The following is an 18265-nucleotide window of genomic DNA, read 5'->3' as shown; positions in this document are numbered from 1 at the left end:
TGCTATTTTTTGATATTGCAATAGTAGAAAAAAGAGAACCATCAATGACAGACTTACTTGGAGATGGGGAGTAAGAGTTGAACGATATAAATATCATATATTAAAATAAAGAAAAATATTGGAGAGAGAGTGAGAGAATTGATTACAGGTAAATAAATGTCTCCCAAAAGCAAGATTTAATCCATCCATTTTCTCCTGCTTATTCCTGTTAAGGGTCGCGGGGGGTGGAGCCTATCCCAGCGGCTACAGGCGAGAGGCGAGGTTCACCCTGGACAGGTCACCAGTCCATCACAGGGCCAACACATAGAGACAGACAACCATTCACACTCACAGTCATACCTACAGTCAATTTAGAGTATCAATCAGCCTCGTCCCCTCTTGATGTCTTTGGACTGTGGAGGAAGCTGGAGTACCAGAGAGAACCCACACAGGAACAGGGAGAACATGGAGACTCACACAAAAAGATCCTGTGCCCGAGTCGGGACTTGAACCCAAAACCCTCTTGCTGTGAGGCCACAGTGCTGACCACTGCACCTCCATGCTGCCCATTTTCTAATGTGTGTTATACAAAAATACTCCAAAGAATCTTAATGAAAATTATGAAACTGAAACAAAAGTTGCATCTTAACTTGAAATGTCTCATTCAGGAAGGATGGATTCAAATAATAATAACATGGCAGGTATCAAATTTGTTTTCAATACATGAAAGTGTGTGTGTTTGTGTGTGTGTGATAAATTAGGGCTGACATTCAACTGAAAAAAATGGAAACTACTGCATGTTTCATAATTTATTGATTGAAATTAAAATGTATGTACCAACATGAAAGTAAAATATTTCAATTCAAATTGGCCAATTGATTTTTATAGATATATGAATCAATGAACATGAATAAAAAAATTTTGGTGGCTCAAACATAAATCATTTTGAGTTGGGCCAAAATCTATTTTATTATTGTGACTGATACTAGTTTTATGTAGGCCTGCACTTGGAATTAAGCAGGGACTTCAGTCCTGAATTAAAACCAATTTCTTCACCTGCAGTTTGAGAAAATTCTGTGTTCTGTCAGCTTCACTCTGGAAATGCTGATCACTAAAGCTTGGCCTGTAACTGGGGTGTCGGAACTTTTTCCTGTGGTTGGTCAGCCCCCATTAAATGATGGGCTGGGGCCCAAGAGCAAACCCATATTGTGTTATTAAAATGCCTTTTTGTCAGTGCGCCACTGACAAACATTACTGTTTCACCCTCTTCAGTTAGTCCTCACTTCACTCGTGCCAAACTGATGTCCTGCACCAAGTGTCACTGCTGTCAGGACTATTTTCCCCCTCAAAAAAAGAAAATGACATCAACAGTTATTTATAATATATTTCTAAATGTATTTTTATTGTTCAATAATTGGCCTCTATTTGTTTATTTATTTGCTTATTAAACTTCACAGTGGGCCAGATTTGGGCCTCCATGAATTTGGCCCCCAAGCCTTACAATCAGCTTTCCTTCTGGATTTGGCTTTAGTGCATTTAATAAGCACATTAATAATTTTCCCTCTAAGTACTCCTTTGATACGTGTCCCTCTCTTCATATGGTTACTGCTGGCATCCACCTCAGCAATACCAGTGGTCAAGATGTTGGTCCAGTCACGACTGGCCAATGTCAACATGTCTCACAGCTTTCAGTCGTGTTCAAACTGATGCAAACTTTTTAGTTTTTCATCCAAAACTTTCTGAGCTCCAATCAATCTTTTTTGATTCCCAAACCAAACAGTTTTATTTACAAAATTTAAAAATGATCACAAATTCATTTGATGTGCATTTAAAAAAAAAACAACTTTCTTTGTGGAAGGTTTTGCTCACTAAACTGTTTTGTTTTGAATATTAAAGACATAAAAAGACCTCAGTATTTAAGGAAGCAAAACTGTGGGGTGACAGAACCTATAAGTGAGGGAAGCAAGTTTGTGACTGTAAGATCATTGCTTAAATCCCTAGCACCAGTCTGAAATCTGGTTGGCAGCACTGCTCACAGCAGAATAGATATACAAATAAATCGAATGCCTTGGAAGTTGATATTTAGCTTTTTTTATTTTTAAAAGTCCATGTCACTCAAATTAGGTAACATAAATATAGGTCCAGCTGGCTAAGTGCTAAAGGAATTTTTAAGGATCTTTGTATGTAAATGCAGTTGGAGTTTGAATGAAATTTACCAAGAATTAATCAGGAAAATAGAGTGGTATGTTGCTTAAAATGAATGCGTATTTGTATGTAGACTTAGAAGAGTATCCTATGGGTTTACTAAGGTGTTTGGAGTGGAAATTTTTTGCAGAGGTTTTGCTAAATAAAGCCTATTCCCAATTGTTTTCATTGTAACTATGAACCCATCACCACAATTCTTGTTTTAAAAACCCCTGTGAATGTAAAAGAGCAGCATAGTCCAATACAGTGACACTTACTCTGTTTATTTATCAAATCAAACTGTGTAGACCTGGCTCAGTGGATTTCAAAATGCAGTGTGTAGGAAGAGATACAAAAAAGTACAATAATCAACCATCACTTACATTTCTATACAGGAAAACCAAGATTAAACAACCTTTTCTACATTTGAGCAAGAACCTTAGAGGAAAAACTACCAAAATTTTTTTTAGATAATGCGACCTGATAAAGGGGGTGGGAGCATTCTGCTCGCATAGGACTGAGCCCACATGGTGGAGTGGAGCAACCCAGGAAAAGGTACAATTGTAGAAGAAGACGCCACATCCCCATCTCTCTGGACATCAGTACACTGCGACGACTAAAGAGTTAAAAGGCACCACACAATACAAGTCACGAGGAGATGTTGCCACACATTTGTAATGCTGTAACCAACAAACTTTAAGGCGGATGTCATGTGCAAAAAACATCTGGACTATGTGTCACCCGTCCTGCTCAGTGCCTCTCCAGTGAACTGTGCTTTGATTCCTTCTTTCAAAACTAGTTGACAGACATGTGGGAAGGTTGACAGAATGATTGCCTCATCACTATGTTGCTTGGTATCACAGGCGTGTTCCAGGCTTGTGGCAGGTGTGAGGGGGAAAGAAGGACTGGAGGAGGAAGATCTAGTTCCTGTAGCTTTTGCGTCCTTCTCCCTCCTTGAGGAAGGTCCATATGAGGGTGTTAACGATATCAGGCTGGTCCTGCTGCAGCCAGTGACTGGCACAGGAAATGATGTTGAGACGGAAATGGTTCCTTATGTAGAGGCGGCAAGCTTCGGCCATTTCCTGCTCCAAGAAGGCGTCGCGCTCCCCCCACAGCAGCAGCACTGGAGACCTGACATGGTTCTGATTCAGGGGGAGAGAGCTATGGGGGGGGGGGGGGGGGAGGAGAGAATAGGTTCATAGTGCTGTGGTATGGGATACTGCAGCTGAAAGCACAAGTCACCCGCTGATTTTGTGACTTCCATCAAAAGGAGTTTTATCTGATATTCTCTGAAAACCTTGAGCTCATGTATTTAGCTGTCAGTTCAAGGCCAACTGGCTGCCTTGTTAGTACAGATGTGAAACTGTCAGCAGTTTGGTCGAACAGCTGTTATTGGGCCAAAATATCAGACAACGGGCCAGATAAGGCCCATTTAAGGCCTTGTTCTGTCTTGAATCAATGTTTGAATATATTCCTCAGAAGTGCCACAATCCCATATTTACCCTGGTGCCAGTAACTCCAGGAACGTGCTGCAGATGGAATTTGTTGTCCTGTGTTTTTTGGAATGAGAGTACTTGTTGCCTTTACAGTATTTTAAAGAGAACTGTAAAGTCACAGCGGCAAACACCCTCATGTAAATGTTGTGGGACAACAGTTCCACCACAGAGTTGTAAAAATATTTCTTAGATATTTTCTTTTTTCTTTTTTTTTTTTCCAATTTCTAGTGCTGGCACTGTCTTTCTTATGTGCAAATTGAATATCGAATCCTGCTTTATAATCAGTTTTGTACAAGACTCAGAATTACACAGGAGTGTTTTTTTCCCCGAATGCATTGCATTTTCCTGATACAAAGAACATATACTAACCCTGAATAATGTTGTGATTTGTCTCACATTGCTGGGAGACCCCTGGAGACCCCTGAGAGGACTGTGAGAACTGTAAGAACCCCCCCCCCCCCCCCCCCACTACACTCTTGACAGGATAAGGAAATCTACTGCACACAGAACAGATGGATGGCTGTATGCTTGTGCATGTGTGCCCCTGCTGCTTAGGTACTCTTGTGGAGAGGCTAATTGGGCATGGGTCAGATATATCTCTTTTACGTAAGCAAATAAAAGCTATTCTGAGATAACTCTTGAAAAGGGAGCAGATGGTGAGCTCAACCATGCATGGATAGTTCTCATAACAAAAATTGCTTTCACTGAGCTTTGCTTTGATCTGATTTGCTGTTGTTATTCTTAGGCAGCAAATCAGTCATGTAGACATAAAGATTTGACAATTTTGGGTGCTTTACTAAGACGCTGTTGGGTTGTCTCCCCTCTCAGAGCTCTAACAGCAGAGGGCGCCATAGAATCCGTTAAATCATGTCAATTCAACCTTACAGTATTATGAAGTGTGTACAGTGCATGCAGTAAGTACATGATAAATCTTTTCTTCCCATTTTTCAGAGCTTTAATTTCAGAACATCTCATTAAGTTGACCTTTGCACACAGAAGCATCAGAGCTTTGACAATTTATCTTTCGTTAATTGTGGAATGAGTTCAGTTTTTCGCAGCTATTAGATGCTTGCACTATTTAGAATTATTCAGAAAAACAGACACTGTTATCGTCTCTATTTTCACCCTAATTAGCTTATAAATGGTGTGAAAATATATCAAAATTCATTACTGATAAGCAAGCGTCTCCCAGCAAAACAGTTTAGGCCTTTTCACACCTATTCATCACACCACCAGCGTGCAAAGGCCTTGAGGGTGAATGTTTGTACTTGATCAGGCTTGAACTTTTTTAACATTAAATGCATGCATGCATCAAGCCCTTACAACATCAGTTGCTGATAAAAATCATTGTAACCAGGTGAATCTTCTGAGAATAATGTTGGTACATTAGGCAACATTCCCGTATTGCAGGAGGATGCATATTGGGCATACTCTACGAGCAGTGCTAGCTCTCTGCTTGACTTCCCAAATGTTTTCAGGAAAAATGGATCATATTATGACTGTAACTCAAGTACTTTCACAGGGTCTGTGAGATACCCCAACACAATGAATCCATTCTTTTACAGCTGAAACGATGACGACTGAGTAGTGTTTCCATTCTATTGGTTTAAATTGTGACTCTAATCAGTTAAACCCTAAATTTAGTCTTATTGACAGGGGGTAAAGCTGGACGGCTCTTTGAAACCCCCTGCTCCAGACATCTTTGTCTTCTTCTATCACTCACCCAGACTTTCAAAAAAAGATTGTTGCAAAATTCTACACTACAGCTCTCAGGAGAAGTTTCACATCACTATCGGACTTTACTTCCTTCTTGTAAGCTTGCAATAAAGGTTAAAGTTCTGTCATGTGTAAGAAGAAAAGCGTCTTTTTAAGGTGTCCTTTTGATTTTATGTTTACCTTTGTTGAACATACGGGTTAAAAGAATATTTCACCTAAAAGGTTTGTTTTTTCTTATCAAGTTCTCAGAAATAGGTATCCTGAGGTCACGACGATCTTTTTTTCCCTTCTTCCAGTGCCTTTATGAGATTCCAGAAAGCAGAGTCAGTCATGTATATTTAGCTTTAAGCTAAGTGCAACACTGTGTGAAGTATCAGTTAGTAAACAGCTATTAAGGGGTTTCTTGCGTTCGTCATCTGACACCAATCAAAGTATTTACTGCCACAGGCTACACTACATATGGTTTGATGCTGAAATGGTCTTCTGACAGCAGCATGACTGCTGCACTAGCTTAAACTTAGCCTTTAAAGTGTTGAAAGTGAACTCTTAACCCACCTGAAAACATTTCTGTAGTAGTTGAGGGCTCCTGTCAAAGCTCCCGGCTGGGAGAGTGCATACAGATAGGCCTCCAAGTCCTCAGCAGTGAGCCAACGGCCTTTCCTCCCTATCCCTGTGCTGCGGCTGGTGAACAAAGCCTTCAGAGCCTACAGTGCACACAGCAGAAAACACTGGCTGAGTCAGTGTGACAGGCACGCTTTGATCCAAACAACAGTTTCAGAGGGGCATCCATGTCACTGTGATGTGAGTCAGAAAGGCTACTTGGTGTGTGCAATCGGCTCTCATGACCTTCATTCACAGCTCTGGCTCTGTGACGTAGTGCTGGCTCAACAATCATACCTGCTGTGCTTCACTTCCTGACTGCAACTCTAACACAGGCATATGGGAACGTTATGTCACCAACATTTAAAGGTCTAGTGTGAAAGATGTGGAGGGATTTTTCTGTCAGAAATGGAGAACAATATCATCAGTGTATAATTACATGAAACTAATGTTGCTTTCAATCCTGAGATCTTCGGTCTACAGTAATTCAAATGAACCCTGGGGTGTTTTTCTTATAGTCCATATCGTTTGAGCTGGTGTGAAAGCAAATAATAGAGCATGCAAAAATAGGGATCTTGTTTTGCTTCCATCTGAACCCTAATGCATCTGAGGATCCGGTCATGTGAAATCACATGGGATCATTGTATCATGTATTAACACGCTGTGAGATGGCAAGAGGGGGAGAGCAGAGGATGAGCAGTAGGAGGAGTCGGGGGGCATAAAAAGCCAAGTAAACTCTGTGTTGTAGTTAACCCTTTTGGAAATATAATTATTATACAATTATACTATAATTAGTATCATTATCTATCATCATCCTAATCATTTAATAATAAAAGTGGGGAGGTTTGGAAATAACAGCCTCCTGTTGGAAAATATCGTGAACAAAATGCTCTCAAATAGCTCAGTTTGATGTGCTCAAATGCTATGATTACACATTTTCCGCATGGCTGTTGATGCTGTTGTCCTCTACAGTGTTCCATCTTTAGAATTCCCAACGATCCCCTTAACACGATAAATAGACTGCAATGGCATACACTGATGCACAATGCATATTAACATGTATACATGCGTGTGCACGCACGAACACGCACACACATACACACACACACACACACACACACACACACACACACACACACACACACACACACACACAACCTTGACCTTGAAACGGCTTAAGCCCACCTTGAAATCATTGATGGATAGCATGAGCTCCGGGAAGCGGGGCAGCTGGAAGAAAAAGAAATGACTGGATTTCAGCAGCTGGCTTGGGTGTCGAAGAGCATAATCTGGAGGAGAGAGAGAGAGAGAGAGAGAGAGAGAGAGAGAGAGAGAGAGAGAGAGAGAAGAGAGAGAGAGAGAGAGAGAGCTGTGCTGTTTGATTGCATTTAAGGACCAGTTCTGCAGGGTGGAGGACGTGATAACACTCAATGACGTTGCCACTCCTGCACCAGTTTAACCAGCTGTTCCGGCCTCACATTAGCCTCCTGTAATTAGCTTCTCATCATCCTCCCCACAAGGCAGATGAGATTTAGCCAGATGGACAGAAACAGAGAACTGAAGTAATAATACTATCATTAATTATGATACGTATGGTAATAATCCAGTGAAGTCATACCCGCATACACAGAAGGATGAGGACAATTCAGGACAATGAGTTTGGTCACCATCTCTGGATAGTGAATGGCGAAGAGCCACGCGATGGTGCCTCCCCAGTCATGGCCAACAAGGCAACATCTGTTGTATCCTTGGAGGAAATCAGACATACACAAGACAGTTAGAGTCACCGCTGTCTGACAGCTCTAATAGGAGCTGTTTATGAAAGCCTGCCAGACTCTAAAAATCAATACTGTCCTCACTTCTTTATTGCTGGCTTCCTTCCTCAGATGACATTTACACCCATCAACTGGATGTAATTCATGACACACAGTGAATGCAGATCAAGGTCAAGGCACCCTTCTGATCACATTACTGAAGCATTCCTCTCACACTAATCCCCTTACCTGTCCCAGCAGCAGAAACACCCCCACTATGAATCATCTCCACTCATAGAAACATTCATATAAAATGTGCTTCGGCTTAGGCGACGCTTTTGGGAAATGACTATGGTCACGGAGGCCAGGGATGCGTCTTTCAGAGTTAATAGACCTTCTGACAAACATGGGAAATGGGGAAAGGGAAATACTGCTTGCCATGCATGGCAACCCTAACCCTAATCCATACATGTTTTCTTTAAGTATATGTCTATCCATCTTTTTGCAATCAGAATACAATCAAATTGAAATAAAGTTAAATGAAAGACTAAATGAAGACTACAGGTAACTTTTAATGCATGGCTTGGTGTCTGATCAGAGAGCCAAGATGTGGTCAAATTGTTGCACAGGTAAGTTTGTAACTGGGGTCATAATTTGCACTCCTGGATGCTATGAATCCATCTGTTTTCTGTAAATGTGCAGAAATATTAGTCTTGAGGAGCTGTGAAGCAGCAAAACACATAACACACTTCAGCGAGAAAGATATTTTAAAAGCAGTCGTAAAAAAAAAAACACTCATATTGTCAGATGTTTAATTCGTGTGTTAAAGTTTGGTTATAAGAAAATAATTAAGAAAGAATGTTGCTGCGTGGAAGCAGCTTCAAGCCAGCGAGCAGGCTCCCCTGTGGTTGTTAACATGAAGCCATCACACTGCTGTCTCTCTCAGCACAGCGTCCCGGGTCCAGTAAGAATGAGTCACAGGAAGTTGGTCATGCTGTGCTGCAGGCCTGAGGGCTGTCAGCAGCTTGGGGCTGGTAAACAAGTTTATTATAGACTCAAGACAATGTCACAACAATGTCCTCTCCTCTGAGTTATTTCTTACCTAAGTACTCAACGATATCCTTGATGTCAGTGACTAGGTAATCGAATCGATAACTGTCAGTGGAAAGAGGCAGGTCAGACTCTCCATAGCCCCGCATGTCGATGGCCACCACGCGGAATTCACTCTTGAACTCACGCAGCTGGTAGCGCCAGGAGAACCTGAGACACATAAATGGACAGAAAAATTATTTATTTTGTGCATTTCTACCAAATGCCCCACATATCAAATGAGATAGTCCTCAATTTGTGCCTTATGCATATTTGCTTTTCATGACAACAATGTTCATTCTTTCACCATTTACACTCCTACTTGATAGGAGTAACACACAAACTCAATTCCACTGAGCTTGACAAAAAAAATCGATTCTCTTCAGTCCTCTGTGTGCTCATTAGAGAGTTGAGACCCATATAGACCTGGTTACCACTAGTTAGCTTAGCATAATGAATGGTAGTAGAATTAGCTTAACTTAGACTTTATTGTCCCCTAGGAGAAAATAGAAATCTATCTTAATAACATTAATAAAATGGAGGGGGGGGGGGTCCTTGGCTATGGTTGCAGGGATCAAGCTTCTTCCAAAGTGAAGTGTGCACACCTCCATCAAAAGTTTTCAAATAGATCAGGTTCAGTGGTCTTGGTTTGCCAATAAGTAATCCTCCTCATCCTCTCTTAAAAGGTTGTCCTTGATTAGGAGCAACAGTCGCTTTTCTAGTCGTCTGCAAAAGTTTTGCTGGCCGAAGTAACAATGGGGCTTCTGAAGGGCTGTGTGAAAACACCGCGTCGTGGTGCTGACTATGTGTCTGACTCTATTATCACATCATTTTAAATTGTTATTCCAGTCCTTGTTCCAATTTACAGACCTTGCACATGTAGTATGAGGTACATCATGATGACATTCATATTTGATGAAAAACATAAATGTGACTGAGTGTGTCACCAAGTGATTCATGACAATATTGAATTAAATTAAATAAAATAATGACTATTTGAATTAACACAGTATATTTTCACAATACCGAGTTCTGATCACAGTGAATTTCATTGTCATTCAGACATGATACATACGTAGCACAATGAAATGATGTCACAACAGGCTCAGTTAAAAAGTAAGAGTGAAATGTTGTGAAGACATAAAAATGTAATTATAGTAAGACATCAAATTTATCCTTCAAAAAACAATCAAGCGTGCTACCAAAAAAGTTTAAAGATCTGAACTTTATAACTTGTATCAATCTTGGAACCAAAAACAGTTCAGTGTTGTAAAAATATCAGTTTCTGTATCTTCAGGCACCCCCTGCCCTTTGGCAGCCCACTGCAAGGCTAAGACAACCTTTTCAGCTCCTCCTCTATTAACCTCTGTCAACTCATACACCTCTGGAGATGTCCTCAACTGAAAATGAAAAATGAAGAAAAAAGATTTTGATAAGAAATTCTGGATGAAGCAAAAATGAATGGATCTGTATTGGGAACTGTATTTTGGCACGATGGGAGACCAGCTGAGAAGACTTATTATGAGCTCTTGCCATGGGGACATACAGTGCCATGATAATTCAGGTTTTTTTCCCCTCTGTCTCTCTGCTCTCTGGAGCTAAGCACCTCCACACATGCACGCACGCACGCACACACACACACACACACACACACACACACACACACACACACACACACATACACACACACATACACACACACATACACACATACACACACACAGAAGAAGGTGAGAACAACCAGCATCAGTGTCTCTGCAGCTAGTTAGCTGTGCAGCTGCCAACTTAGTTTGTCGCAAGATGTCGAAGGAGAAACTTTTTTGCAAGTGAATGTCTTGGTGTCTCCTCTGTACAGCAACCAAGCAGCAAGCTAAGCCAAAAACAGGGAGCGTGATGTTGAAAATCCCCCAGGTTCCCAGGGGAACCCAGGAAAGACAGGAGAGGACCAACACAAGCCCTGACGCAGGAAAAGGATGGAGGCCAGGGAGGCAAGCTTGCCAGCAGCAGAGATTCAATTTTGAGCAGAGATGTGTGTGAGGAGGGTGACATATTTAAATATTCCACCTTGTGCACATCACGGCTGTGACTGAAGTGCAACTGACTGGTATCTATGATGCTATTGGCAGGCTGACAGCTGGGGTGAATGACTTCTGTATCCTACATGAACTATGCAACAAACATGGTGCAACTTCTTGAAGGGGCCCTCGAGTGATATTTCACCCCGTAAAGAGATAGATAGCTAGATAGATAATACATTGATAAATGAAAAAAGACCGGAATAAAACGAGCTCTATGTTTTATATCATGCAAATCAATGGACTACTACTGCAGACTCAAAGCCACACTTCTTACAGGACGAGTAGTGTTCCTTGATGAGTACACTGAATCTAAATTGTCAGATCCCTTTCAACTCTTATACGGCACATAAATGAGAATAAACAACCTTTTTAAACATTCAGCTTTCTTTCCAGTTGAGTGAAGGTCACCGCAGTACAACGGAAGCTGTTTGAGATTCTAATCCACACACTGATGTCATGGACTGGGATGATTTCCTAATTGAAGATCTTGTCTGCTACAGAGGCTCCTCATCAGGACTGAAATACCACCGCCCGCCCCCCCGGCCCTCAATTCTCAGATCTTAGAATATAGATGAGGTTTAATGCAAAGCGAGCCCCTCTGACACACAAATAGACTCTGTACCTCCTCATCACTAAGAGAGAATTAGCACATTTTAAGAAAGTGTTAAGAATTCTCTCCAAACCATCTTACTGACTCAGCAGAGGAGTTCCTGTGAAGAGTACGGCAAGTGAAGCAGGAACTGCTCGCCTCCACTGCTAATTAATCCTGTTCTGTCTGCAGCTAAGATAATAGGAGATATGGGCAGCCTTACAGCTCTTGACAACTTCTTTGGCCTCAATACAGGAGCCACTTTTCATTTTGCATCAAGGGGGAAGAGATCTGAACGCTTTGGACACTTTTTACCCAACGGCAAATCAGGCTTGGGGTTTGTTTTTGCAGCCCAGGAGCCAGAACAGAAAGCTTTACTGCTGATCCATTAGAGCCAAGCTATTCACATTGTTTTACAGAAAAACACTGAACACTGATCACAAAAAAAAAAATCTAATACTCTGGTTGCCTTTTTCCCCCTCACGTACCAGAACTCGGGGAAGCCGTGTAAAAACAGCATGAGTGGCTTTCCCCTCTCTCCAGCAGCGACATAGTGAAACCTGAGGCCGGACTCCTGATGGAGAGAAGACAAACATGTATTTACACATGAGCATCAATCCAAAGGCACTTAGTAAACACAGCAGAGGATATTGATCAGTCACCCTTGAATCAATGAAGCTGCACTGCAAAAGACAGGTTGGTTGTCAAGTTTTCATGTCTGGTTTAAAGTAACACATCAACATTACTAGACACAGTAGCTTAGCACAATGAATGCTAGTGGATGGCAAGTGAATAGACGACAAATTTTTCCGGTCAAGAAAGTAGTTCCCATGTATCTGATTCTAAAATTATTCGTAATTCTAAACTTGTTATGTACATGTTATGCACCACCCTAGCTATATACACTTCCCATCCACTATTCTTCACAGTGCTAAACTAACTAGCAGTCAGCCGGACTCCGAGGGGCTCAGCATATTTACGAAGCACAGAGGAGAGAAGGATATCTAACTTCTTGGCTCTGGGAACGATGCACATTCCCAAAAAAGTTGCCATGTCCTTTTAAAATAGTGCTGACTTGTCCATATGAATGTTAGAATCATGTGATGCCCAAACATCCTGTGAGGAGATTAAAGTAATACCATTAGCAGAGACAGTAGCATACTGTTCAATCAACACTTCTTGGTCCAAAATGACCTTTGAAATGTTTCTTCTGCAGTCTGAGTGACTCAGTTTAGTGAAAATTGTTCCTCTTTGATTAATTTCTCCAGCTGAGGCTTGCTTGCTAAGTAGATGCAGAGTCACATGAATATTTCCAGCTTTGTACTCCACATTTTTACTTTCTCTATTTCTTGGATCCAGCTATACTTTACAGATTAACATTTCATATACACGGATTACACAGCTCAAGTATACAGCCGATAAACCGACTTGCTTAAGGGCAGTTCTACAATGCCTCAGTAATCCAATTATGTCACATATATATAATAACACAGGAATGTCCTGTTGGATATTACACTTGTTTTTAGACTATTAAACTATCAATGACTTGTTTTTAGTATGTCATAACATTTACTCTGAATGGTCTTAAAATATACCTCTAAACTTGCGGTATTACACATCTTCCATACGGTATATAACATTAGTTATGAATTCTCATCACACACTTGACTGTGGTCCTCATTGTAAGATGCAGCCATTTTCCTACAATTAGTTCATGGACGTATGTTGCTAGAGCTGCAGCAATCAATCAAAAGAAAATGATCTGTCCATTGTTTTGATCACTGATTAAAGGTCTTTTTCAAGCAAAAAAATCAAACATCTATTGGTTCCAGACTCTTAGATATCACAATATGTTGTTTTTTTTGTCATTTATGATTGAAAATGAAGAGTTTTGGACTCTACTTGAACATGACACTTGGTGCTGCGGGAAAGTGCACAGAGCATATTTTATAATTTTCTTGACATTTTACAGACTGGTTTGTTAGTCTGTCAAAAAAATTGTCAGAACAAAGGATGGATAATATATATATATATATATATATATATATATATATATATATATACACACACATATATATATATATATATACACACACACATATATATATATATATATATATATATATATATATATATATATACACACACATATATATTAGCTGGATAATATTCATATATATTAGGTATTTTGGGGTTTATGAGACTACCCCCCAAATGTCTGCATAATAAACACAAAAAAATCCTGTTCTTTTTGTAATGTTTAGCAATACAGATTGAAGGCTCCTTTCTTTGTAGTCCATTCTAGAATTTCTCCAAACAAGGCCACCCCGACAAAGGGAAGTACAAAATTAGGGGGGGGAGCATGAATGGGTTAATTCTCCTGACTTCAGAAAGGTTTAGTATGCTTTCACTCTCCACAGTTTCTACTGCAGCACTCACTTTGACCGCAGCAAAGGAGAGAAACGTATCCCTTCTCTTATCTAACCCACATCTGGACTACTAGAAAGCCTTGCTTAGCTGCCTCAGGATCAGAACTTAAGGCCAGGTTCAGGATTTCAGATCTCTGCAGCCAGATTTCTGTCAAAGACCAAAAGCTTGTGACACATTAAAACTCTAGCCTCTTCACTCTGGTTATTATTATCATAATTTTTTTTTTCAAAATAAGTTGCCTCTTTGTCTTTAAGCTTTTTCAGCAATGGTACCTCGGCTCTGGAACAGCCTTCCCAAGTAGTTTTGTTCTGCTGAAACTTTCCGCTTTTAAATCTTGTCTGAAGACACATTTTTTTAATAGAATTGCCTTCATATCACACAAGTCTCTTTGTCTTACCTGTCTGACATTTTATTGTCCTATTGTGCTGATTTGTGTTGAATTAGGAATGCACCATAATATCAGCACACCATAGGTATTGGCTGATATTCTTAAAAATATACTGTATTGGTATCAGTCCAATTGCTTGTATTTTTATCTTCCCAGTTTGGCTCAAGTCTCTTGTTTGTTCAGAATCTTTGGGAAACAGCTGTTCATAAATGATTCATGGGCTTTTCAAGTTTTTAGGACACACAGGGTTGAGTTCTGAGCTTTAAAAATCACATTAAAGTGGTGTATTTTTGTCCCCTTGACAGGTTTAAGGTACATCATCAAGTTTTCTATGCAAAATTTCTCTCTTCAAAGGAAAACATTACAATATTTCATTTGTAATTTAGTCAAATTGAAGTAAAAAAAATAATCAAGCAATAACAGTAACAACAAACATAATAGGGTCTTCGCCCGAAGTACCTTCAGGCTCAGGCCCTAATAATACATTTTATTTGTAGATGCCTTTCAGGACACTCAAGGTCATTGCACGAAAATCGTCATAACAATACAAAAAACATCAAAATAATATAAAGTGCAAAAAATGAAACACTAAAGTGTAAATACAGTAAAGAAAGTACAGATACCTCAAGATTATACTTAAAAGTACAGTGAAAAAATAGTTTACTTTCCACCATTCTGTGTACAAAATATGGATATACACATAAACGTGTTCATGTATAGATAACATTAACATGGGTTAATATGGAATATTGGCCAAATCGGTTGTAAAACATCTAATTAAATGAGTCTGTTTTAAATTCTTAATACATACAGCTTCACTTGATTTTAAATACTTTTAGCTTTTTTTTCCCTTCTATTTAAGTGATCTTATAATTGTGTGCCTGCATTTCTGCTCTTCCTGTTCTATATTTGCTCCCAATTTCTTTCAGGCTGTCAGTGGAACGCCTGGCTGGATAAGTGCGAGACAAACACAGTGATTGGCCTGTTATTACTCGCTCCGTCACTGCCACCAGGCTCTGGAGGACAGGCATGCCATATATTGATGAGAACTCATGGCTTGTTGGTTGCCTGCTGCAGCAGCGACGGCAGCAGCAGCAGGCTGCTCTGGTGTGGATGCCGAGGCTGAAGCAGGCGTGAGGCGGAGGAGGAGGAGGAGTGGAGCTGTTCTTCAGCACCACCTGAGCGCGATCCTCCGACACACACAGCCGCCTCACGGCTGCTTAGAGATCGGGCCTGGTTGGTTTCTCACGACGCGACACACCACCAACAAGGTGTATCTGATAGCTGTATATTCTCGCGACGCACACACATACAGCACACGCACGCACACACACACACACACACACTGACCAATAACCTTTCATGTCCAAGTGCATGTGTGTGTGTCTTACCTTGATCCGAACATAACAGTGGGTTCCCAAGGACGTGTCATTCAGACAAGCTGGGGGAGTTTCACGAATCCCCCATTGGAAGGTGGTGGTCGGCCTCAAGACGAGGTTCCAGCAAAGTTTCAGCAGGGCTACGATGGTGCAGAGAGCACAATAACCGTATATCAGTGACCAGTACCCCAAAACTCTGACGCTCAGCGCAAGTCTAAGGAGACACAACAGCAAGTTGTGGAGCACTCTCGCCATCTTCACATTGCCGCAGGAAATCAATCCAGATCACGTTACCTATTGATTGATTTCTGATAGTTGGTGCTTCGTTGTTGCAGAGGCGGCGGTGGCGCGTACATACGCGTGTGTGAACTGAAGGGAGGATCCCAGTGAGCGTCTGAATGGGACCGAGGCAGGATCACGTCAGACTGCACGCTAGCGTGTGACAGCAGAGGTTATTCGGCAGGCAGGAGACGGTGTTGTTGACTATACAAAGCAAGTCCGGAATCGAGCCGTAATACACTCGACGCAGTGGCTCACAGGGAAGGGTGTCAGAGCGGCGTCGAGGCTGTTGGGATGGCAAAACTGAATTAAAAAGACAGCACACACTTGTTCTAACGTCTTAATAGAAATATAGTCCCGTTAACTCCAACCATGCCTCGAACAATAGCGTCATGTCGAATAGCTGATGCAAACACAGGTGAGCGACTGTTAGGTGGCGTTAACCAGGCGACCAGGCACCACTGCTATGGAAGTCAATCACTGCCATCGTGGGCGGAAAAAATCCCCCAAAAATCTATACTGTAATGAGAAACTTAATCAAAAGAAAGGCTTCATTTCTCAAGTAATGTTGGTGTTTCGATCAGCCTATTTGGATGTACATTTTAAAGCCACTGCAAGGAAGATTCGTTTTCTTGAGTTTGGTGGTCCCAGTGGACAAAATTGGTAGCATTTTTCCAAAATACAGACCACATTTCCCGATAGCCTCAGCCCTTAGCATCCTAATAATCCCCACTAGTGTGTGCTTTCATTAGGGAAGTATGTGGAAGCAGAGCTGGCTGCTAGCTTTGTTTTTTTTTATTCACTGCTGTTCGGAGGATGCACAGCGGCAGCTCAGAATAATGTGATGTCACAACAATACATCTGTTTTTTTTTTTCATTTATTTAAATCGTGCCAAAGCTAAAAATGATCCGCCTTTGTGTCACACATCTCAATGGTGGAGCTCGGCTTGAAGATCAACTCCAGTCGAGCCAGATCTTCTGAGGATAATAATAATAATAATAATACATTTTATTTATAAGGCGCCTTTCAAGGCACTCAAGGTCGCCGTACAACAGTTTAAAATAGATAAATAAATAAAATAAAACATGCACGATTTAAAAGAACAACAACAGAAGTCCCTAGGAGAGCACAAGAGAGGGCATTCAACCATACGCCTGTCTAAAAAGGTGAGTTTTGAGATGATTTTTGAAGGTGTCAATGGAGTCAGTGTTTCTGATGTCAGGAGGGAGGGAGTTCCAGAGGCGAGGGGCAGAGCAACTGAAGGCTCTAGCCCCCATGGAGGTTAGACGGAAGGAGGGGACGTTGAGGCTGATGGAGGAGGAAGACCTGAGAGACCAGGTGGGAATGTTGGTGTGGAGAAGGTCTGACAGGTATGAAGGCGCGAGGTTATGGATGGTTTTGAATGTATGGAGGAGGATCTTGTAGTCAATGCGGTGTTTTATGGGAAGCCAGTGGAGTTGATGTAGAACGGGGGTGATGTGACTGATGACAGGGGTTCTGGTGATGATTCGGGCAGCTGCGTTCTGGACCAATTGAAGCTTATGGAGGAGTTTGTGTGGGAGACCAAAAAGAAGTGAGTTACAATAATCCAGACGGGAGGTGACGAGAGAGTGGACCAGGATTGCAGCACTGTTGGGAGTGAGAGATGGGCGGAGACGGTTGATATTCCGGAGGTGGAAGTAGGCGAACCGGATGGTGTTGTTGATGTGGGTATGGAATGATAAGGTGGAGTCGAGGACGACACCCAGACTCTTAACCTGAGGGGAAGGGGAAACGGAGGTGTTGTCAATGGTGAGGGTGAAACTGGGATGCTTGTTGAGTGTGGATTTGGAGGAAATGAGGACTACTTCTGTAGTAGAAGATGGGATGGGCTCAGGGAGAGGGGACAAGGTCGAGGTGGTAGATGGCAGCTAACCAGACAAGCGGGAATCAAGTCCAGGAGGACAGAACACCTCAAATTCACCGATCAACAGCCACTTAAACCTGAAGCAATATCAGAGCCCAGATGTGGGGTACACCCTTGACAATTTGCCAGTCCATCCCAGGGCCACTGATAGAGACAAACACTTACATCTAAAGACAAATTAGACTCCCCAATTAACCCAACTAGCATGCTTTTTGCTCCTGGGAAGAAGCCATAGTACCTGGAAAGCATACAAGGCCCTGCGGTGTGCTGGTGGATTTGAACCAGGAACCTTCTTGCTGTGAGGAAACAGTGCGAACCACTGCAAACTCATGCCTCCCATTCTCCTAAAATGTTGGACATTTTACCCAAATATTTCTCACTGGCATAACAGCTTTTT

General features: G+C 41.5%; 1 protein-coding gene across 1 annotated transcript; it reads right to left on the bottom strand.

Annotated features, from left to right (window-relative positions):
* Window positions 1–2431: 2431 nt before the first annotated feature.
* On the bottom strand, window positions 2432–16445 carry ephx4 (epoxide hydrolase 4). The gene is made up of 7 exons (XM_086223907.1): window positions 15695–16445; window positions 11974–12059; window positions 8832–8989; window positions 7594–7722; window positions 7161–7264; window positions 5931–6079; window positions 2432–3324 (listed from the first exon to the last, which is right to left on the bottom strand). The coding sequence occupies exons 1-7, from the start codon at window positions 15935–15937 to the stop codon at window positions 3084–3086; spliced, it is 1110 nt and encodes a 369-aa protein (XP_086080033.1). The 5' UTR covers window positions 15938–16445; the 3' UTR covers window positions 2432–3083.
* Window positions 16446–18265: the final 1820 nt, after the last annotated feature.

This window comes from Aulostomus chinensis, chromosome 14 (assembly GCF_037954235.1).
Source record: "Aulostomus chinensis isolate RoL2024-O1b breed Wild chromosome 14, RoL_Achi_v1.0, whole genome shotgun sequence".
NCBI classification, from domain to species: domain Eukaryota; kingdom Metazoa; phylum Chordata; class Actinopteri; order Syngnathiformes; family Aulostomidae; genus Aulostomus; species Aulostomus chinensis.
Note: the sequence above shows the minus strand (reverse complement) of the source record. Positions and strands in the feature narration are given on the sequence as shown.